The 19,293-nt window shown below is 42.4% G+C and overlaps 1 protein-coding gene across 6 annotated transcripts in view; it reads left to right on the forward strand.

Annotated features, from left to right (window-relative positions):
* The window catches only part of WDR20 (WD repeat domain 20), a 77,962-nt gene that overhangs the window by 25,440 nt on the left and 33,229 nt on the right, over window positions 1–19,293 (forward strand). For 5 of the 6 annotated variants that reach the window (XR_012159569.1, XM_073349671.1, XM_073349673.1 and 2 more), the window contains exons 2-3: window positions 7,036–7,218; window positions 15,217–16,494. Coding sequence is in view for 5 of the 6 variants with exons in the window: in XM_073349671.1 (XP_073205772.1) it covers window positions 7,036–7,218; window positions 15,217–16,494 (1,461 nt within the window). In the remaining variant the exon portion in view is untranslated. Of the gene's footprint in view, window positions 1–7,035; window positions 7,219–13,268; window positions 14,228–15,216; window positions 16,495–19,293 lie in introns of those variants that run through there. The other variant, XM_073349675.1, reaches the window with a different exon arrangement.

Raw genomic sequence — 19,293 nt, forward strand, 5'->3', positions numbered from 1 at the left:
TCTAAAAAAACCACCTCCATGAGGAGCGTAGCTACCAGCACAGGTGCACTGTCTATACTGGCACATTACAGCACTGAAACTTGCAGGGCTCGGGGTGTTTTTTTTCACACCCCTGAGCAAGAAAGTTGCAGTGCTGTAAAGTGCCAGTGTAAACAAGGCCTTAGGTAGATATTAGGAAAAAAATGTCAGGATAGTTAAATTCTGGAATAGGCTTCTGAGGGAGGTTGTGGAATCCACATCCTTGAAGGCTTTTAAGAACGTGTTGGACAGACCTCTCTCAGGGATGGCCTAGGTTTTTGTTCATTCTGCACTGTTGCAGGGGGTGGACTAGGTGACCTCTCAAGGTCAGCCCTATATTGCTATAATTTTATGAAATGAACAAGAGAGGGCCCAAGAAGTGCAGAGTCTCCTCATGTTCATCTTCCAGGGAGCAGGGTCAGCTCTCTTTCACAAGTAACTTATGACTTATACTCCCCAAATTTAACTCATTTGTGGTTAAGGAACTGACAAGTATTTATTTAAAATAATAATAAAGACACTTCTTTCATACACCTATTTTCTCTACAACTTGTGCAAGAGCTGTGAATACCTGATCACTCCATATTACCCACTGTCATTCAAGATCCGAAGATCCTCTGGACTGGGATCCTTCTTTTGAGAGAGATTTCCTTAGCTGTGGTAGGAGATTGCTTACTGTAAATCTCAGGCTGTTTAGGTGGCACACAAAGAGCTAATTGTTACAACACCAGCTTTGCCTGAGGCCATAGAAAGTCAATCCCAGCCACGACAGGTGTTGGTAACCACTGAGTAACCTAGAGGTATGTGCGTTGACTGTAAATGGAGCTGCCATGGAAACTTTCTTAGATATATTTTAAAAAAAATTTAAGAAGACCTTGTAGCTCAAAAGGAAATATACACCCTACTGTCATCTTGGTGCTCTTTTGATATAGCTAAGATGTACAGGAGGGATATCTACTACTTGATTGAATACATGAAATGACATGAGAGAGGGGATACTGCAGGAAAACCCTCTTCATCTTTCAAGCAAGTATGACTACAGGCTGACCGGTGTTGTTTCCCAAATAGAGAAGTTTTCAGTTCCTGCCAGTCTCAGTTAAGTGTGGTAGTGAGTGTCAGATTCTGGGATTTATCGTCATGGACCCAGATCTCGCAGAGCAACTTTTCTCCTGGGGTGAGCCTCTCTGTGTAGGCTTGGTCAAAGCCTCCCTGTCTGGACATGTAGACAAGGGATTCAGTGCAGGGCAAATGAAGTATCAAGTCCAGGGAATCTGAGTACTGCCCTTACTAGGGAATCCTGTGAGCTTTCCCAGCAATAGTTTTCTCTGTCAACCTCAGAATCTAATGGTAAGCACCCACAGAGCGAAAGACCGAGAAGGAAATGAGAAGTAAGTACAGTGATACGTACCTATGGTCACTATTGTCCCCCAACGCATCACAGGAAAAAAAACAAAGCATTCCTAAAAAGATTCTACTACTCAGGAAAGCTAATCCAGGCAGAGGTGTCCTTCCCGTTTGTTTCAATCTTCTGATGCTGATCCCTCCAAGGAGGGGCAGGTCTAAGAAGGAAGCACAAATCCAGATTTTGCAGGTACAGGAGTCCTTCAGTGCCTTCCTGCAAGGGAAGGGCAAGCTTCAGAAGAGGAAAAAGGAGGGGAAAAGAAGAACTCTTCCAGTTAGAATTTTTCAAATCTGTGCTTGAGGACAGCTTCCAATTTAGATCTACTTCCTGAGAAAACCTCTAAGACTAAGAGGAGGAACTAGGTCAGAAGAATGACTACACCACTCGGAAGTGTTATCCCTCAGATCCAAAACAGCCATATATTGCCCTCAATACGGCCTTGATAGATGTGATCAAAGAGGAATGGAAATCCCCAGAAAAAAACAAAAAGACCAAGCAAGGTTGTTAAGCATTTCAAGTTCCTGAAAAATCCCAGACTCAAGAAGCAAATGTTTAATGTCCACGCTGGTGACAATCAACGAAGTAGACGTTCTGTCATTATTTGAAAAATGGGAACTTCTTCTTCCCCATTTGTCATCTTGTTTGTGGATGTGCTGTAGTTGGCCAGAAGTTGCACACTAGAAATCTCCAGTCATTTCTGCTGTCCATGTATCATCACACTTTAGTTTAGGAGAGTCCAAATTCTTGGAGCCTAATACTTTCTAAGATGGTACTCATGGTTCAGGAATTAATTACCCAGAGCCACGGTGGACAGAGTAGTACTTGCATCCAATGCCAAGTTTAAGAGATGAAGGGCACAGACAGATGAATTCAATGCAGGGAATTTGGATGGAACAGGAGAAGAAACGGTGTAAACAGGTTGGAATTCAGGACAACTGTGCCATGAATTCAGAGCTCTCTCCCCATAGATGAATGTCCCATATGGTAATGGTGAGGGACAACACTACTACAGTCGCCTACATCAATAAACAGGATGGGACAATGTAGTCATCCTTGCCCAATGAAGCCCATCTTTGACATTCTGGGTGGAGGAAGAACCTACAGTCCCTCAGAGCTCTAAATACTGGAGAAAAGAGGAAAATAGTTGCCAGCTGGCTAAGCAAAGGACAGCTACATCAAGCAGAATGGAGTCTGAACCCAGAAGCTTCACTTTATAGTGACAGGTTTCAGAGTAACAGCCGTGTTAGTCTGTATTCGCAAAAAGTAAAGGAGTACTTGTGGCACCTTAGAGACTAACCAATTTATTTGAGCATGAGCTTTCGTGAGCTACAGCTCACTTCATCCGATGAAGTGAGCTGTAGCTCACGAAAGCTCATGCTCAAATAAATTGGTTAGTCTCTAAGGTGCCACAAGTACTCCTTTACTTTATAGTGAGGAATTTCAGGGTCCTTTCAAACTTGTTTACATCTGTAAGGTCCCCTCCTTTCCCTCCTGAAAGAGAGATCCCAAGATAGTAAGCATAGGTACTCCTTGAGGTGGCCAGTAGCCCTCCTGTATGCCTTTACTTGTTTCCCCCCACTACTCAGAACTAACCAGAAGACAAGGAGGGAGAGTGCACTGGAGATAATAGTGTCTCTGCATTGGTTGAGGCAGCCCTGGTTCTCCAGTCTTTCAACATGGCTCAGTCTGATCCCACTGTCCTCCCTTTTAAGACAGGATTTGCTTTCTGTATGGGACTGATGTATCAGTTAGAGTACAGAAGACTAACTGTATGGCTTTTGAATGGTCTTGTAGGAGACATGGGATATACAGAAGCTGTAATCTCCACTCTGCTGCCATCTAGAAAAGCTTCCACAAATTCCTTCTATTGGTGGAAGTCCAAGTGGCGGTGAAAGAAACATTGCTTTTCTCTGAGTGGATAAAAATTAATGAGAAAAACAAACTGATTTTATTAAACTGCATTTTTTAAATTTAAATGTTTTTTTCTTCTTGAAAATAACAAATCTAATTTTGAAACTTGTATCCAATGTTAAGACCTAAACTTACTATAATTTTACAATTTAAATTAAATAAAAATAGTTAAGCAGTACATGCTTGATGCCAAAGTATTAGAGTCAAACCAATGAACCTGGTAGAAGTTGCTGAGTATGCACCTGGAACCAGAATTTACTGAAGTGCTAAACCAGCTTTGACAGCAGATGCTTCTTCTGCAGGTGCATAAAATACTTTCTTCGTTTATTGAATAATTAGTTCATTCAAAGTTGAGAAACCAGGTGGAAGATGAAAAAGCAGAAAATCTTGTTTTCCTCTTCCAATCTCTGAATAAAAATAAAGGTGTGAGAGGATGAGCTCTACTAGGTCTAAAACCCTAAAGGGACATGGTGACTAGAAATAGTTCAATTCACTAACTACAGATGTTTCCTTTGTTTCATAAATCAGTTTTAAATACAAAACGTGTTTTTATAAACTTAGTTTTTTTCTGCTGTATTCAGCACCTTTAATGTAGTTTTTATTTAAATAACTGTTTTGTGCGTTTTGATTGAATTCCAGCTTCCATCCAAATGCAACTTGACATGGATCATGAGTACATTAATCTAGTAAATAAGAAATTATCATTTGCCATTTTCTAAGATAATTTAAGAATCTGAATAATGTTTTACTTTGTTAAGCTATATAATTGCTTAAATGTGTAAAGATAGTGTTATCCTAATTTGTAAAAAGTTCTAAATTTAGTGTAAAGGCAAATCAACATGGCTTTTATGGTTACTAACCGGTGAGAATCAATTTTCTTTAGGAAAATAAAGGCAAAAGATTAAAATCTTGATAGCAGTTACTTCTACCTGGAGGGTGTCGGAGGTAGGGGCCTTCCCTCTTGAGGAACAGTATTGCACATTTCACAATGATGTGGTTCTCTGAACAGACCTGGTCTTCGTTCCAAAAATTAACTAGGTTTTTTTTCACAGACCAAGAAATGGTGCTTCCCTCTTTGTCCAAAACATCGTATCCAGCAGAGATGCTTGAACATACATTGAATGTTTATAGATCCCTCAATATCTACATCAATCACACACAGGCTTTTCACAAGTCCACTGCTCTAGATATTCTCTACTATCAGGATGTAAAGAAAAGCATTGAAATCTACTATTTCAGGTGGTTGAGATGGTGTATCTATGAAACCTATAAATCAGTCTGTCTCCAATAACCAACAACATAACCCACGCTTGAAAATGGTGGTGGCCTCTGCAGGGTGGCCACCTGGTTGTCCGTTCATACTTTCTCAATTTTACAACTGCATGTTCAGGTATATATGGGTATCACCTTCAATAGAAGGGTGCTACAAGTTATCCTCTCCCAGTAGAGGAGGAGGAATTTAAACACAACTATACCCATTTTAACACCCACCCCCCGCCCCCAAGGGATGCTGCTATAAAAATTCCATCAGTTAACAGATGCATGGACCTTGTAAATGAAAGAGGATAAGAATTTTATTCTGAGTTATAAGGCCTAAAGAGCTGATGAAACTGTTCCACCACCCCACCCTCAAAGTTTGGAGCTGGATTTTCCATGTAAAATTGGAAAATTAAGGCCTCGTACATCAAAAGGGTACAAGCCCTTTTGGGCAAGTCACATAACTACAACATATACCTGTGCCAATTCAAATATGAATATTTCTGTAGTTGTAAGTTCTGAACCTTCTAAATACCTGTCTTTCCATGGTCTGAAGTCAAGCAGAGTGACACTGAAACAAGTGTAAAGGGACAGCTGCTTTCCTCTCAACTTGAAGCCCCCAACTGCATCTGACTTTGAGAATGTGGTGTGATTTCACATCTTAATTGAAGGCATAGGTGTGCTGAATCTCTAGCATGGACTTCCTTCCTCAATTGTTCTCTATGCCTGCTGAATGTAGGGCGAGGTGCAGTAACAGTTTTCAGGAGAAATTGAGGTTTGATATTAGGAAAAACTTTATAAGGATAGTTAAGTTCTAGAATAGGCTTCCAAGGGAGGTTGTAGAATCCCCATCATTAGAGGTGTTTTAAGAACAGGTTGGACAAACACCTGTCAGAGATGGTCTAGAGGTATATTTGGTCCTGCCTTAGTAGAGGGGGCTTGACTAGATGAGCTCTTTAGGTCCCTTCCACATTTACATTTGTGTTCTATGGTTGCTCGACCAATGTTAGTTCTTGAAGTGAAATGGGTGTAAAGAGAAGGTTTTTTTAAAAACAATTTAAAATTGATTCGTTCAGCTGCTCTTCTTTCATTGTTGACTCTTGTAATATAGCCGGAGAACAATGAAATGACAATACGTCTTCCAGGACAGAAAAGAGACTTTAGGGGAGACAAATTAAATAGTCTCAATGTCTCCAGTCTGTTACGTGGAAACTATTCCATGCCTTTAACTTTCTTTGCCAGTCTGAGCCCTTTTATTTACCAAGGGTCATGGGGGATCCATTTCTTCTTCCAGAATAAATATTAAGCTTCCAGTAGTCCAGGCAGCATGTGTATAGACTATATGAGCTTCTTATTATACAGAACAATGAGAGAGAATAGTCTCCTACAAATAGCTTTATGGTATTGGCACTATAAAAAAACCCCTGTGAATTATTTGTATTGCCGTAGTGCCTCAGAGCCCAAATTGCAGACAATTTGCATCCATTGTGCTAGATGCTGTAGAAACACAGAAACAAAGACTGTTCCTGCTCCGAAGAGCATACAATCTTAAGTGTAAGAGAAGAGGCAACAGATGAATGCAGATGTGACTGAGTACAAGTAAACAATGTGACAATATTTGTCGGCATGGTAGCTGTGGTCTCAGCACAGCAGCAACGAAACTATTGTCAAGTTTTTTATAGGCATCATAGCGAAGGAGGGATTTGAAGGAGTGTAATAAGTGAGTTTACAGGGAACTGCTTCCAAGCATGTGGGGCAGAATGTGAAAAAGCATGAAGGTGTTAAATTTTCAAACAAGCAATCTAGCTTCTATATGATTTTATAGCAGGAGCAAATATTGAAGGAGTGCAGATAAGGAGTTCAAAGTGGCTCCAGAGTTTCCTACTGTAGACATGACATAAGAGACCTGGTGGCTAAAAATGTTTCCTGTGCTGTAATCTGTACCACACACAACTCTGCCTAGCAACAAGTATGTGGGAAAGCTGATGCCAGAAAAGTTGGTGGGGAGAAGGAGACATTTTCCCCGTCCATCGGCACATTCCTTCTCAGAAGGAGCCCGGGTGGAAACGTGACTATGTAGAGCCTGGGCCTAGATATTATTCTTTGAGTGTCATTAATCTTCATGTGGGATGTAGTGTAACCACAATTGGTGGACATTATTCAGTATTTAGTAAAACTGAAAGACACATATAATAAGCTTCTTGGTGTGTGTTAAATTGCTGAAAGCATCTCACTTTTTGTTCACACAGCAATGGTAACTTACTAAAGCCAAATTGATTAATATTTAAAGTTGCTTTATAACTTAAGGTTTTTCTCACTACATTTGTTAACCATTGTGTTGATCATCTTGCTACATACAGCAAACTTGTTCACTAATAGAATTTAGTTTATCATAAAAAGTGTATACATAACAGACTATCTTTTTGTTTTCATTGCTCTTTTTGCAGGCTGCTGACTTGAGTAAACCAATAGACAAAAGGATATACAAAGGAACGCAACCTACATGTCATGACTTCAATCACTTAACAGCCACAGCAGAAAGTGTCTCTCTACTAGTGGGCTTCTCTGCAGGCCAGGTGCAACTTATAGACCCTATTAAAAAAGAAACTAGCAAATTATTTAATGAGGAAGTAAGTAGGAATCTTGATCTTTTTGCATGCAAACATGTCATATTTTAAAAAGTTATTATGTAAATAAGCTCAAAGATTGCTACTAAAAATATGTGAACTCTTGCACTATAAGGTGTTTTTTCACAAAACAAATTGTATAGATGTTGTCTAGACTAGTTATGGTTGTATTGTAACTAGAGTTAGTTGATTGCCAGTTGACTCGAGTTAACTAGCATGAATGTAAATGCTACTGTAGACACTCCACAAACATTGTGTTCAAGGGTGACAGACAGAAACACTTGTGCACGGTAACACATGGTTATTGAATGGCTGCACAACTAGCATAATTGCCAGATGACTTGAATTTAGAATTTGCAATTAACTCTAGCAATCAAAAGCTTTATTCTAGACAGCCTGAAAGAAGAGGTCTAGCCTGGCTCAACTTCGAAACCTAGCCTACTCCTCTTGGGATTGGTGGGAGGCCTCTTCTCCTCCCTCCCCTGACAGCTGTAGAGAAGAGTCTTGAAAGCAGTCTCATTCCCAGTAGGGTGTTGCTTTAGACCTGTCTAGTTCCTCTTAGCTGTTCCGAGAAGAGCGACAACTAGATCAGGAGAGGGAAATTCTCCTTACCCTTTCCTCTTCCACTTCCCCTATCTTCTCCCCTATTCCCCTTGTCTCGCTGAGGGGGGAAAGTTTGTGTTTTCTTGGAATGCAACATTTAAAGGTGCCTTTTGGTAGAAACCAAAGTACAGCAGAGTGAAGCTTCACTGTGATTTTGTCTGTACTAGAAAAAATGGGACCTGTAATTCACCACTGGTACAACTGCATTGGTGTGAGCTGTAGTTTAGACAAGGCACAAGTGGCCTCTGAAATTTTATCACTTTCACATAAATGTGGTAGTTTGGCACAATAGCAAACTTCTGTGACCTTGTCAGCACTTGAATTCCCATTGATAAGGCTACCATTTAATCACAGAGGTCATGGCAGTCACAGATTCTGTGAATTCACTGGACCTTCGTGGCTTCTTGGGCTTCAGGAGGCAGAGCAGGACTGCAGCTCTATCCTGCAACTAGGGCTGACTGGAACCAGGACCCTACAGCTCAAGCCCTGCAGCTTCCTCTGGGGGCTGCAGCCGAGGCTGTGCACCCCAGCCCTGTGGCATCCCGAATATGGCAGAGACTGCAGCCGGAGCTGCATGCCCAGCCCCACGTCTGCTGGGGGCTGCAGTCAGGGCCACACGCCCCAGCCCTGCGGCATCCCATGCTTGCAGGGCTGGCCTTAGGGAAAATGGCACCCTGGATGAACTTGCATTTTGGTGCCCTGGCCCCTGTGGGTGAGACACCCTCCCCCCCCCATTGCCCCAGCCCTCATGGGCTTCCCCATCCTCCCTTCCCCCCTAACCCCTGCACTGTGCCCCCTTCGCCCCTAATGCCTGCTCCCCCCTCCTGCAACCCTAATCCCTCCACTCCTAACCTGCATTGTGCCCTCTTCACCCCACCCTGCACTCCTCTCCTGTGCCCCAATCTCTGCACCCCTTCAATCCTACCCCTGCACCTCCCTCCTGAGCCCCTAACCCAGGGGTGGGCAAACTACAGCCTGCGGACTACATCCGGCCTGTGGGACAGTCGTGCCTGGCCCCTGAGCTTCCGGCCAGGGAGGCTACCCCCGGCCCCTTCCCCGCTGTCCCCCTTCCCCTGCAGCAACGTTGCTGTGCAGGCAGCGCGACTTGCGCCCGCCCACCTCCCAGGCTTTCCAATAAGCCTGTCCTGCCGCTCTGAGCGGCATGGTAAGGGTAAAGGGGTGGGGGATAAAGAGCAGGAGGCTCCGTGGGGCAGTCAGGGGACAGGGGGTGGTTGGATGGGGTGGAGGTTTGGGGGCGGGGGTGATCAGGAGACAGGGAACAGGGCGGGTTGGATAGGGGGTGAGGTGTCGGGGGGGGGAGGCTGTTGGGACAGGGAGTGGGGGGGTTGGATAGGTGTGGGAGTCCCAGGGGCCTTGTCGGGGGGCGGGGGTGTGGATAGGGGTCGGAGCAGTCAGGGGACAGGGATAAGGGGTGGTTGGTGGGTTGGGGGTTCTGAGGGGGGCAGTCAGGGGGCGGGAAGTGATAGGGGGGGCCAGGCTGTTTGGGGAGGCACAGCCTTCCCTACCCAGCCCTCCATACAGTTTTGCAACCCCGATGTGGCCCTCAGGCCAAAAAGTTTGCTCACCCCTGCCCTAACTTCTGCACTTTGTCCCCTTCATCCCAAGCCGTGCACTGTGTGGCCCCTTCACTCCTACCCTGGATTCAGGGAGCCCTGGTGTGTGTGTTGGAGGGACTGTGTGTGTGGTGTGCGTTGGGTTGAGGGGTGTGTGTTTGTGTGTGCCGGAGTGAGTGAGTGTGCTGTCTCTGTATGAAAGCACTCAGGGTCAGGAGCCTGAACTAGGCTTGTTCAGACACAAGCAACTGCCAACAACTCCGGACCCGGAGAGGCAGCAGTGCGCACAGATTCCCCCTGTCCCGTCACCCCAGCTTAGTGGAAATCGGGGACACGGGGGAGGGAGACACACCACCATCAGCCCCTTCCGCCTCAGTAGCAGGTCAGGTGGAAATCTAAACCCTGTGCACAGTGCCCCCTTGGGCAGGCCGCCCTGGGCAGATGCCTGTACGGCCCACCCCAAAGGCCGGCCCTGCGTGCTTGGTGGGGGCTGAAGCTGGGGCCATGTGTCCCAACTCTGAGGCTTCTGTTAGGCGCTGCAGCCGGGGCCGTGTGCCCCTGCTTGGTGGCTGCACCTGGAGACCATGTGCCCCCACTTGTGGCTTCCCAGAGCCATGTGCCACCCACCCCCCTCCTTCCCCAGCTGCAGCTGGGGCTTCAATCAGGGCTGCTCACCCCTGTCCCACAGCTGTGACCAGCTCTGTAGCAGGGTCTATGTGCCCCCTGTGGCTGTAACGCTGGGGCCAGGGCTGTGCTGCCTCCCCCCTCCATGGCCAGGGGCTCAGCCTGTCCGTTCGTGCCCTGCCCTCTCCTCTCCCACGGGGCTCCATTCCTACCTAGCCCTGCCCCCTCTCCCCCGGTTATTTTTTAGTAAAGTCACGCACAGGCCACAGACTGTGAATTTTTGTTTATTGCCCATGATCTGTTCATGACTTTTACTAAAAATAACCGTGATAAAATCTTAGCCTTACCCATTGATGTAGAGGAAATGGTGATAACATCAATGGAGACTTCTTTCTAAAAACCCCAAGTGGAGACGTGACCCATGTTGTCTAACCATGAGTAAGCCAACTCTATGACAAAGCCTGCATTCTACCTACACAACTCCTTCTAAAAGATGAAGGTGCACTGGTGGTGAATTAGTTAAATTTTTTGCCAATATATGTGGTGGTAATAGAATAAAAGTTGATAAATGCATTCAAACAGCTTGGGACACTCTCCCCATTTCACAATAACTGGTTCCATTAAAGTGAAGTGAATTGACTCTCATAACACTGAGGCAATTAACAAATGAGATGGTATTCGAAAAAAACAAACTTATGGCAGAGGAGGTCACTTAATACTAGCAGTAGCAGAGATGGGAAATGCAGCTAATAGTGACAAGTTTGGTTGCCTGTGCTAACCTTAAATCTTAAAATTGCCACCATTAACCACAATTTTTTCAAGCTGAAGTGTGGTTGGCTGCAACTAGCAGTGTATCTAAGTGTAGACTTTTACTTGTTCTCTGATCCTGACAGTTTTAATTGTAATAGATTCCTCAGCTATTGCTGTCAAATCTGGGAGCCACCAAGGGGCAGACAAATTGAGACCTTGACACATGCAAGAGTTAGGAAATGTTTGCATCCAGTTCAAAACTTGCCTAGGCTTGTATCTCCTGCAAAATACAGTTGTTGCCAGTGATTTGAAAGCACTTGGGGGAGTGGTCAAAATATGACTGCCTCCTTTTTTAAAAAAGAGACAATCTCTTCTGCCCTAAAGCAGTGAAGATGGCAGATTCCTTCTGACAAATATCTGATTAGCGAAGTAACCTGCTGATATCCCAGATCTTTACACTCATAGTTGCCTAATGAAACAAGTTCAGTAAGATAAAATCAGTCCTATTACTTTGTGATCAAAATATAAAATCATTGGAATATGCAAGACATAGGGACTTGAAAGGCTCAAGAAGCTATTACTCTGGGGGGAATTCTGTGCCAAAACATTAAAAGTTCTGCATGCAATATTTTAAAATCTGCATGTTTTATTTGTCAAAATAACACAATATAAACATGCCAGTTTCAATTATTTTGGTAATTTATTTCAAAATACCTGTCAGCAAGTATGTCTGTAAGCACGCATGCGCGCACACACACATATATATTCAGGAAATGTTTTTTTGACAAATAGATTCCTTCCTGGGCATGTTAATGCAGAACTTTGAGTACTTCATTTAAACTACAATACAGAAATGTATTTCCACACCCCACAAAGCAGTGCACAGGCTTGGGGAAGTCAGGGGTAATGGAGGAGCTGAGGGAGAGGGAAGGAGCTCAGGAGTGAATCTGGAGGGTTGTTAGGTGTGGGTGGGAGAAATATGGAACTTTTTCTTTGGAGGGCAGGGCAGGGGTTGTTAAGGAGTTGGGGAGCCTCTCCCATGCAGACCCTGGCTGACCCCGAGCCTCTCCCATTCAGTCAGGCACATCTGCCCCTGTCCCCATGTATCCTTGCACTCCCCTGTCCCCATGTGGCCCGGAGCCCCTGGCTCAATGCTGTCACCTCACTAGCTACTGGGCCCACACCCCAATCTGTTCCCCCCACCCTCACTAGCCCTTCTGAACCCAAATCTGTGACCCCTCAGCAGCCCCGTGTTCCCCTCTCTGCCTCCTAACCTGGTTCCGCTGGCAGGCTGCTGTAATGAATACAGTTGGCTACTAGCTTTTGTTGGTGGTCAGCCAGCTGTTCTGGGGCACAGCTGCTTCTGGTGGGCAAAAGGTAGAACTGCAGCACTTCTTGGGCAGACAGTACTTTCTACCATGCGGGGAAAATTCCACACCAGACATTAATTCTATGCATACACAGTGGCTCAGAATTCCCTTAGGAGTAGACTATGGAACCTCTTGCTTCTGGTTGGCTGTTCAAATTCAGATCATTTTTGTAGTGATGGAAAACTTTGTCTTGTATGTGAAATAAATTGGTGGTGGTCTTATTTCCAGTGAACAAGTCTGTAATCCAATTACAGAACCCTCTGGTTGGGCAACTGAACTATTAACTATGAAGCCTGTGGTCTAGGCATTTTTGTTTCTCCTGTCTCTTTTGACCCACACATTAAAGCCATATCTCAAATCTTGCAGATTCTCCTCACACAACATCTCCAAGATCCAACTTCTCCTGTCTACCCACACCACCAATTTCTGAGCAAATTCTTTTATCTCCTTCTCCAGCCTCTCTGCCTGTAACCGGGTCCCCTTTCAAGTCTGTTAATATGGCTGCTAGGATTATCTTCTTGTTTTACCTTCCCACCTTTCACCCTCTTAAGTCCCTCCACTGACTCCTTAATTTACTGTATCAAATGCAGACTTTTCCTTGCTTTCAAAATCCTCCACAGTTCAGCCTCATCCTACCTGTTCAACCTGTTGTTTATAGCAGTGTCTCTCTGCCAGTTGCCACCCACAGGTTTCTGTTTCTCTAGCAAGCATTTTAGTGCTTTCTCCCATGCTGTACCTTGTGAATTGGAAAAGCTTTCAGTCAAAAATCCATAAACCCATCACCACCTTCTCCAAGCCCCTCCTCAAAACTCTGCTCTGCAGAAAACTGCAACCTTGATGGTTAAGCAGGTGGCAAGTTGTGATCACTTACTAAGATTTGCAAAAAGAAAAGGAGTACTTGTGGCACCTTAGAGACTAACCAATTTATTTAATAAATTGGTTAGTCTCCAAGGTGCCACAAGTACTCCTTTTCTTTTTGCGACTACAGACTAACACGGCTGTTACTCTGAAACCTTACTAAGATTTGTGCACCTCCCATTTTTGTTACCTTTTGTCATCTGCATCTCCACCTCAATCTGCTTGTTTCTCATCCACCTATTATGTCTTGTCAACTTAGATTGTAAGCTTTTGGGGGCAGGAATTGTCGTCTGTTTCTGTACAAAACCTTCCATTAATGTGATTGTGGCCTTCAGGTGCTAGTGTAATATAAATGTTGAAGAATAATCACCCCTGTAGATGGGGTCTCTAGCCCACTGTTGAGCCATGTTAATAGAGCAATGCGAGAGCTTCCATTGTGCCATCTCAGTACTTATTCCATGGCTAGAGGTCAGATGTGGCCTGTGGCAGGCAGGATTGATCCAGTTTCCTAGCATCATACTTTTAGTAAAGGTAATTTTCTAACTAATATTTTGTTGGGGCCACAATAGAGGCATGATTGGCCAACAACAAAACAATTACCACAATTAAAATAATGAGCACAGAAGCCAACTCTTTAGTTCACCGCAAAAATCGAGCAAAACTGCTATTTGAAGATGCTTGTTATTTCAGAAGAAATTTGCTAGACTAAGTTACTGTTCTGAATCTTCAAATACAAAATGATTTAAGCTCCACTCTTTCGTAGTGCATAAGAAACTGAATGGTAAGTACTTGGCCTACAAATTTTGGCTTCCATCCTCAGATCGACAGCAACAGAAGTGCTTCAGAGCATAGCTTGAAATGTTCATTTAACTGCTGCTTTTCAGTGTGGTAGACACATATGCAGAATGAATATAATTATCTACTGCCTCATCCTTCAATTCATTTCTTTTCTGACAAATATTAAAGTGTACTCTATGGCCAGTCAGTCCCTATATGTTTCCCTGGGAACTCCTTTTTTACTTACTGCAATCTTGACTTTTTGTATATCTCAGCTGTTCTTTCAACCTACAATCTGTGGCCCATAACACTTTCACTTATTTACTGCTGTTGCTTGTTTCTGCCCTAGATCACATTGGAGGTGTGGGTGGTCAGGTGGGCAGCGTGATGGATCAGCTCAGAGTTTACAAATATCTATTGGGCACCATGGCTGGACTAGCAGGCTCAAGCAGCCAGGTGAAATTTGCTAAGCAGCTTTCAATTTTTTCAGCACTAACAAGACACTCAAAATATCCTAAATATGCATATTTAATACACATGGTCACTCATTGTGTCTCAATCTGTGGAAGTACTTCATACTTTAAATGAAACTGCTTCTTGTACAGATGGTGATCTAATGGACTTCTATGTTCCTCTATATGCACTGAATGCATCCGATGAAGTGAGCTGTAGCTCATGAAAGCTTATGCTCAAATTTGTTAGTCTCTAAGGTGCCACAAGTACTCCTTTTCTATATGTGAAGGGTAACTTGGAAAAGGGATGCTCTGATTTCAAGTCTCTGACCAGTGCTTAACTATAAAGTCATCAATTTTCCATCCACCTCTGGGAATTTGGTTATTGTAAGTCAGAGGAAGTAATCACTGAATATACCTGTGGTATCTATCTTGGCACACATTCACTGCAGACTTCAGTAACTAGAAACTTCCAGTGGACTCCTAAAGCTTTTTTTTTTTTTTTGTTGAGGGGAAAGTCCCATATGTGGCTTTTGGGATTTAATCTGAACTCTGGTCTTAACTTTATATTAGATATTCTGTTAGAGTGTAGGTGAGTAACTTCCATTCACTCAGATTGCATACTATTTTTGAGACCCTATTCTTTGGCTCCTTAAGTAAACCTCTTGTTTTTGCTGAGCTTGTAGAGGTAAATCTAAGTGTTAAATTGTGATCTATAACAAATTGCCCTAGTTACTGAGGTAGATTTACTATTGAATAAAAATTGGATTAGAAAGAATAAACTTTCACAAAGCGTCTTTTTCCATAAACAGTAATTCCTCCTCTTCCTAACTGCCTATCTTAAAGTGCCTGGAGCTTCTTTTGCAAATAAAACCATTTTAAAACTGTCATGAGTTTGACAGTGCTCAAAATTCCGTAAAATTTTCTTTTAATAGATGTAAACTGTAAAACTATCACTCTTCTAATGCATATCTTGTTCTTTGTTTTTCACAGAGACTAATAGACAAGTCCAGAGTAACCTGTGTAAAATGGGTACCAGGGTCGGAAAGCCTTTTCCTAGTAGCTCATTCCAGTGGAAATATGTACTTATATAATGTGGAGCACACTTGTGGTACCACAGCCCCACACTACCAGCTACTTAAGCAAGGAGAAAATTTTGCAGTCCACACTTGCAAGAGTAAATCCACAAGAAATCCTCTACTTAAATGGACCGTAGGCGAGGGTGCCCTGAATGAATTTGCCTTTTCCCCCGATGGGAAATTTTTGGCATGTGTGAGCCAAGATGGTTTTCTTCGTGTGTTTAACTTTGATTCAGTGGAGTTGCATGGTACAATGAAAAGCTACTTTGGGGGACTACTATGTGTGTGTTGGAGCCCAGATGGGAAATACATTGTAATAGGTGGAGAGGATGACTTGGTAACAGTTTGGTCTTTTGTGGACTGTCGAGTAATAGCTAGAGGCCATGGACATAAATCATGGGTTAGTGTTGTGGCATTTGACCCATATACCACTAGTGTAGAAGAGAGTGACCCAATGGAATTTAGTGGCAGTGATGAGGATTTCCAAGACCTTCATTTTGGTAGAGATCGAGCAAATAGTACACAATCTAGGTTATCAAAAAGGAACTCTACAGACAGTCGTCCAGTAAGTGTTACATACAGGTTTGGTTCTGTAGGCCAAGACACTCAACTCTGTTTGTGGGACCTTACAGAAGATATTCTCTTCCCTCACCAACCTCTGTCAAGAGCAAGGACACACACAAATGTTATGAATGCCACAAGTCCACCTGCAGGAAGTGGTGGAACTAATCCAGGAAATAATGGAAACAGTATCACAACACCTGGAAACTCAGTACCCCCTCCTCTTCCACGGTCAAACAGCCTTCCACATTCTGCAGTCTCAAATGCTGGCAGTAAAAGTAGCGTTATGGATGGTGCCATTGCTGCTGGTGTTAGTAAGTTTGCAACCTTATCGCTACATGATCGGAAAGAAAGACACCATGAAAAAGATCACAAGAGAAATCATAGCATGGGACATATATCTAGCAAGAGCAGTGACAAACTGAACCTAGTTACTAAAACCAAAACGGACCCAGCTAAAACTTTGGGAACACCTCTCTGTCCCAGAATGGAAGATGTTCCCTTGTTAGAGCCTCTTATCTGTAAAAAGATAGCACATGAAAGACTGACTGTGTTAATTTTTCTTGAAGACTGTATAGTCACTGCTTGTCAGGAGGGATTTATTTGCACATGGGCAAGGCCTGGTAAAGTGGTAAGTTTTAATCCTTAATGCTGCATCAAAGAACTAGAACTTTGAATAGGTAGTTTTCTCAATATACCTGATTATTAGATATAAAATTTCTTTATGCTTAATGTAAAAAGGTTATTTCCTCAGAGCCATACTTTTGGATACTGCATGCCATATTTCTGAATGATTTGAAGTGTCTTGGGGTATATTTCTTAGTTGCCTTCCAACCAGAGAAATACTGTGTATCCAAAGTTTGTGTTCCTATATTTTCAAACTTTTTTTAATCTAAACACAACATAGTGAAGACAAAGATTTAAAAACTAGATTAAAAGTGTTCAATCACTGAAGTAACAATATTAGTCATTCACACATTTTCCTATGCTGCTGTTTTCCTGTGTTTTGAAATACTACTGCTTTGAGTTGACCATGAAGTGCTAGCTTTTTTAGAATTTAGGTTTCCCATCTGAAAACTTAAGTGTGTAACACTACCTTTTTATGGATTTCTGGAATATTAATAAATGTCAGTCAGCTTGTGAGCAAATTTTTTAAAACTCTCTGCTGACCATATTGGGAATAATTTGCAGTATCTTCCCTGAAATTGTGAATCAGTCCTAAATGCATAATACAGTCCTAATGAGATTTTATGAACCTGAATAAAGATCTTGATTTTGTTTTTATAGGGGTCATTATCATTAGAAGAATCATGGCCATGGTTTAAAAAGAAATTCTGCATAAACAGCTTCATGTTTGGTCCAATAGTGTCATTTTTACTAGTCAAATATGCAGGCAAGACCAATTTTTTAATAGACTTTTTTCAGGCTATCACTTCTGTCAATTTAAGGTAATACATTTCTAGGGTTTTTAGACTCCCTTGTAAAAGCCTCCTAATCTTGAATACAATATTTATTTTGTCCATTGCATGGCAAATTTGTTTTCCTGTGTTTTGAATGAGCCTAAAACTAATTGCCATCTTATAACCTCAAGCACCTTCTATGCCAAGATAGCTTTGTTGAAATACAGTTCTGAGAAACCATAGAACCAGCAGGGGGAGCTCATTTATTTCTGATTACTTGTGTAAAAATGCAGCACACATAGGCTATTGCATTCCTGGAGTATTGGTCTTAAATTATTTGAATATTTTCCTAATTGGACAATGTAGATATATGTAGTTCCTTAATCCTAAACTACCTGATTCTCTAGAGTCATGTTTGTAGTTGGAGCAACCACTGTGTTCCAGAAAACTAAAATACACCACAACTAACTTCAGATTTCTGTTGCAAGAAATTCTCAAAATGAATTATCAGAATTATTCCTTTAAAAGAAAAGGGTGATTCTAGCTGCTTTGAAACCCCAAGCACATTTTGTAAAAGCTCCTCCAGTCTGGTTCTCAAATCTGTCATATTATATGTACACATTGAGAACCCCTTCCACTCAGCATCTGTGCACACTTAGCGGCTAGATCTACTACGTCCAAACATAGTGAATCTTTCTCTTAGAGGTGGGGGAAAGGGCATTACTTTACCTTTTAAAGATACTTAGTTCATGAGAATCATTAACTCAAAATAGTGAAACTACATAACACTGGAACTACTTTAACTTCTGTGAATTAGTGAAAGTCACAAACATTCTTATGAAAGTCACTTTAAACATGTGCATCAGTGTCTCAGCTTTCTAGGGTGGAATATTGCTATTTTGCATAAATGTTAACCCAGATTGCATGTGTATTACCAAACACTACCCCTGTACGTTTTCTTTCTATGAACTTGTAAATTAGGCTTCCTTAAGCTGCTGAGCATAACTTAATCAGTTTTTGTGCATTGATGGTTTTGATTTAGAATACATCATCTCAAATATTTCAGAGATAGAGTATGCAGTACCCAAAATCAGGATTTAAGTATTTGGCTAATATGGAAAACTTTAATTACAGGTAAGTCATTTTCATGCTGAAGTTATCATGATCTTTCAAAATTAATATATTGCACACTGATGTAAATGCCATATTATTTAGGATGTATTTACTTCCCTAGAAAGATATTTTTCAAATGGACTTGTTTCTCTGATTTCTTCATTTGCATTTACAGTGAGTTCACTCTGCGATTTAAACTAAGTTTTAGTGGCATGTTTACAGGAGTTTGATGGGGAAGTATCTCTGCCAGAAAGTAAAGCATCCTTTGGTTTATAGGATAGAGCACTTATTATAACTTTATGCATATTTAATGAGAATGGTCAAAGTATAAAAACACTGATGGTAACGTGTCACTTCTGGGTTATATACCACACATTTCTATATTGCCAGTAGTTTTATCCTTGGCTAAGTCTGTCACTTTGTAGCTTAAAGCTGCTATCTTCTGTCTTCCTCCCATCATCTGGGTTCCTGAAAGTCCTAAAGACTGCCCTCCCTCCCATTTTTCGTGTTTAAAAAAATTCTTCCACCATTGCCTCACAAACAGCCTCAGTTGAGTGCCAACCATAACCAACCCAAAGAAAGACTGAATAGAAAATTAAACTAACCTTGCAGTAGAAAGCATCAGTGCCACTGAGCCATCTCTACCTTTCACACTCATTTGCCTCCTTTTTGGAAGAGCCATCAAAGCACTTACAGTGCAGTCTGAAAGATGGTATGCCGTGTATTCTCCACTAATTTACAGAAAGCACTGACAACCAGGCACAGGGTGGTCTTCCTCATTTTAGACCTATTGAATCTCTTGCCCACAGTGTTTGGTCTTTACTGGCCTTGGCTGAAAATCCAGAAATGGATCTTCAACCTTGATTTCATAAGGCCAGGATGATGCACTGCCATCCCAGCCCCATACAACCTATGCT

The sequence above is a fragment of the Lepidochelys kempii genome, chromosome 6 (assembly GCF_965140265.1).
Source record: "Lepidochelys kempii isolate rLepKem1 chromosome 6, rLepKem1.hap2, whole genome shotgun sequence".
NCBI classification, from domain to species: domain Eukaryota; kingdom Metazoa; phylum Chordata; order Testudines; family Cheloniidae; genus Lepidochelys; species Lepidochelys kempii.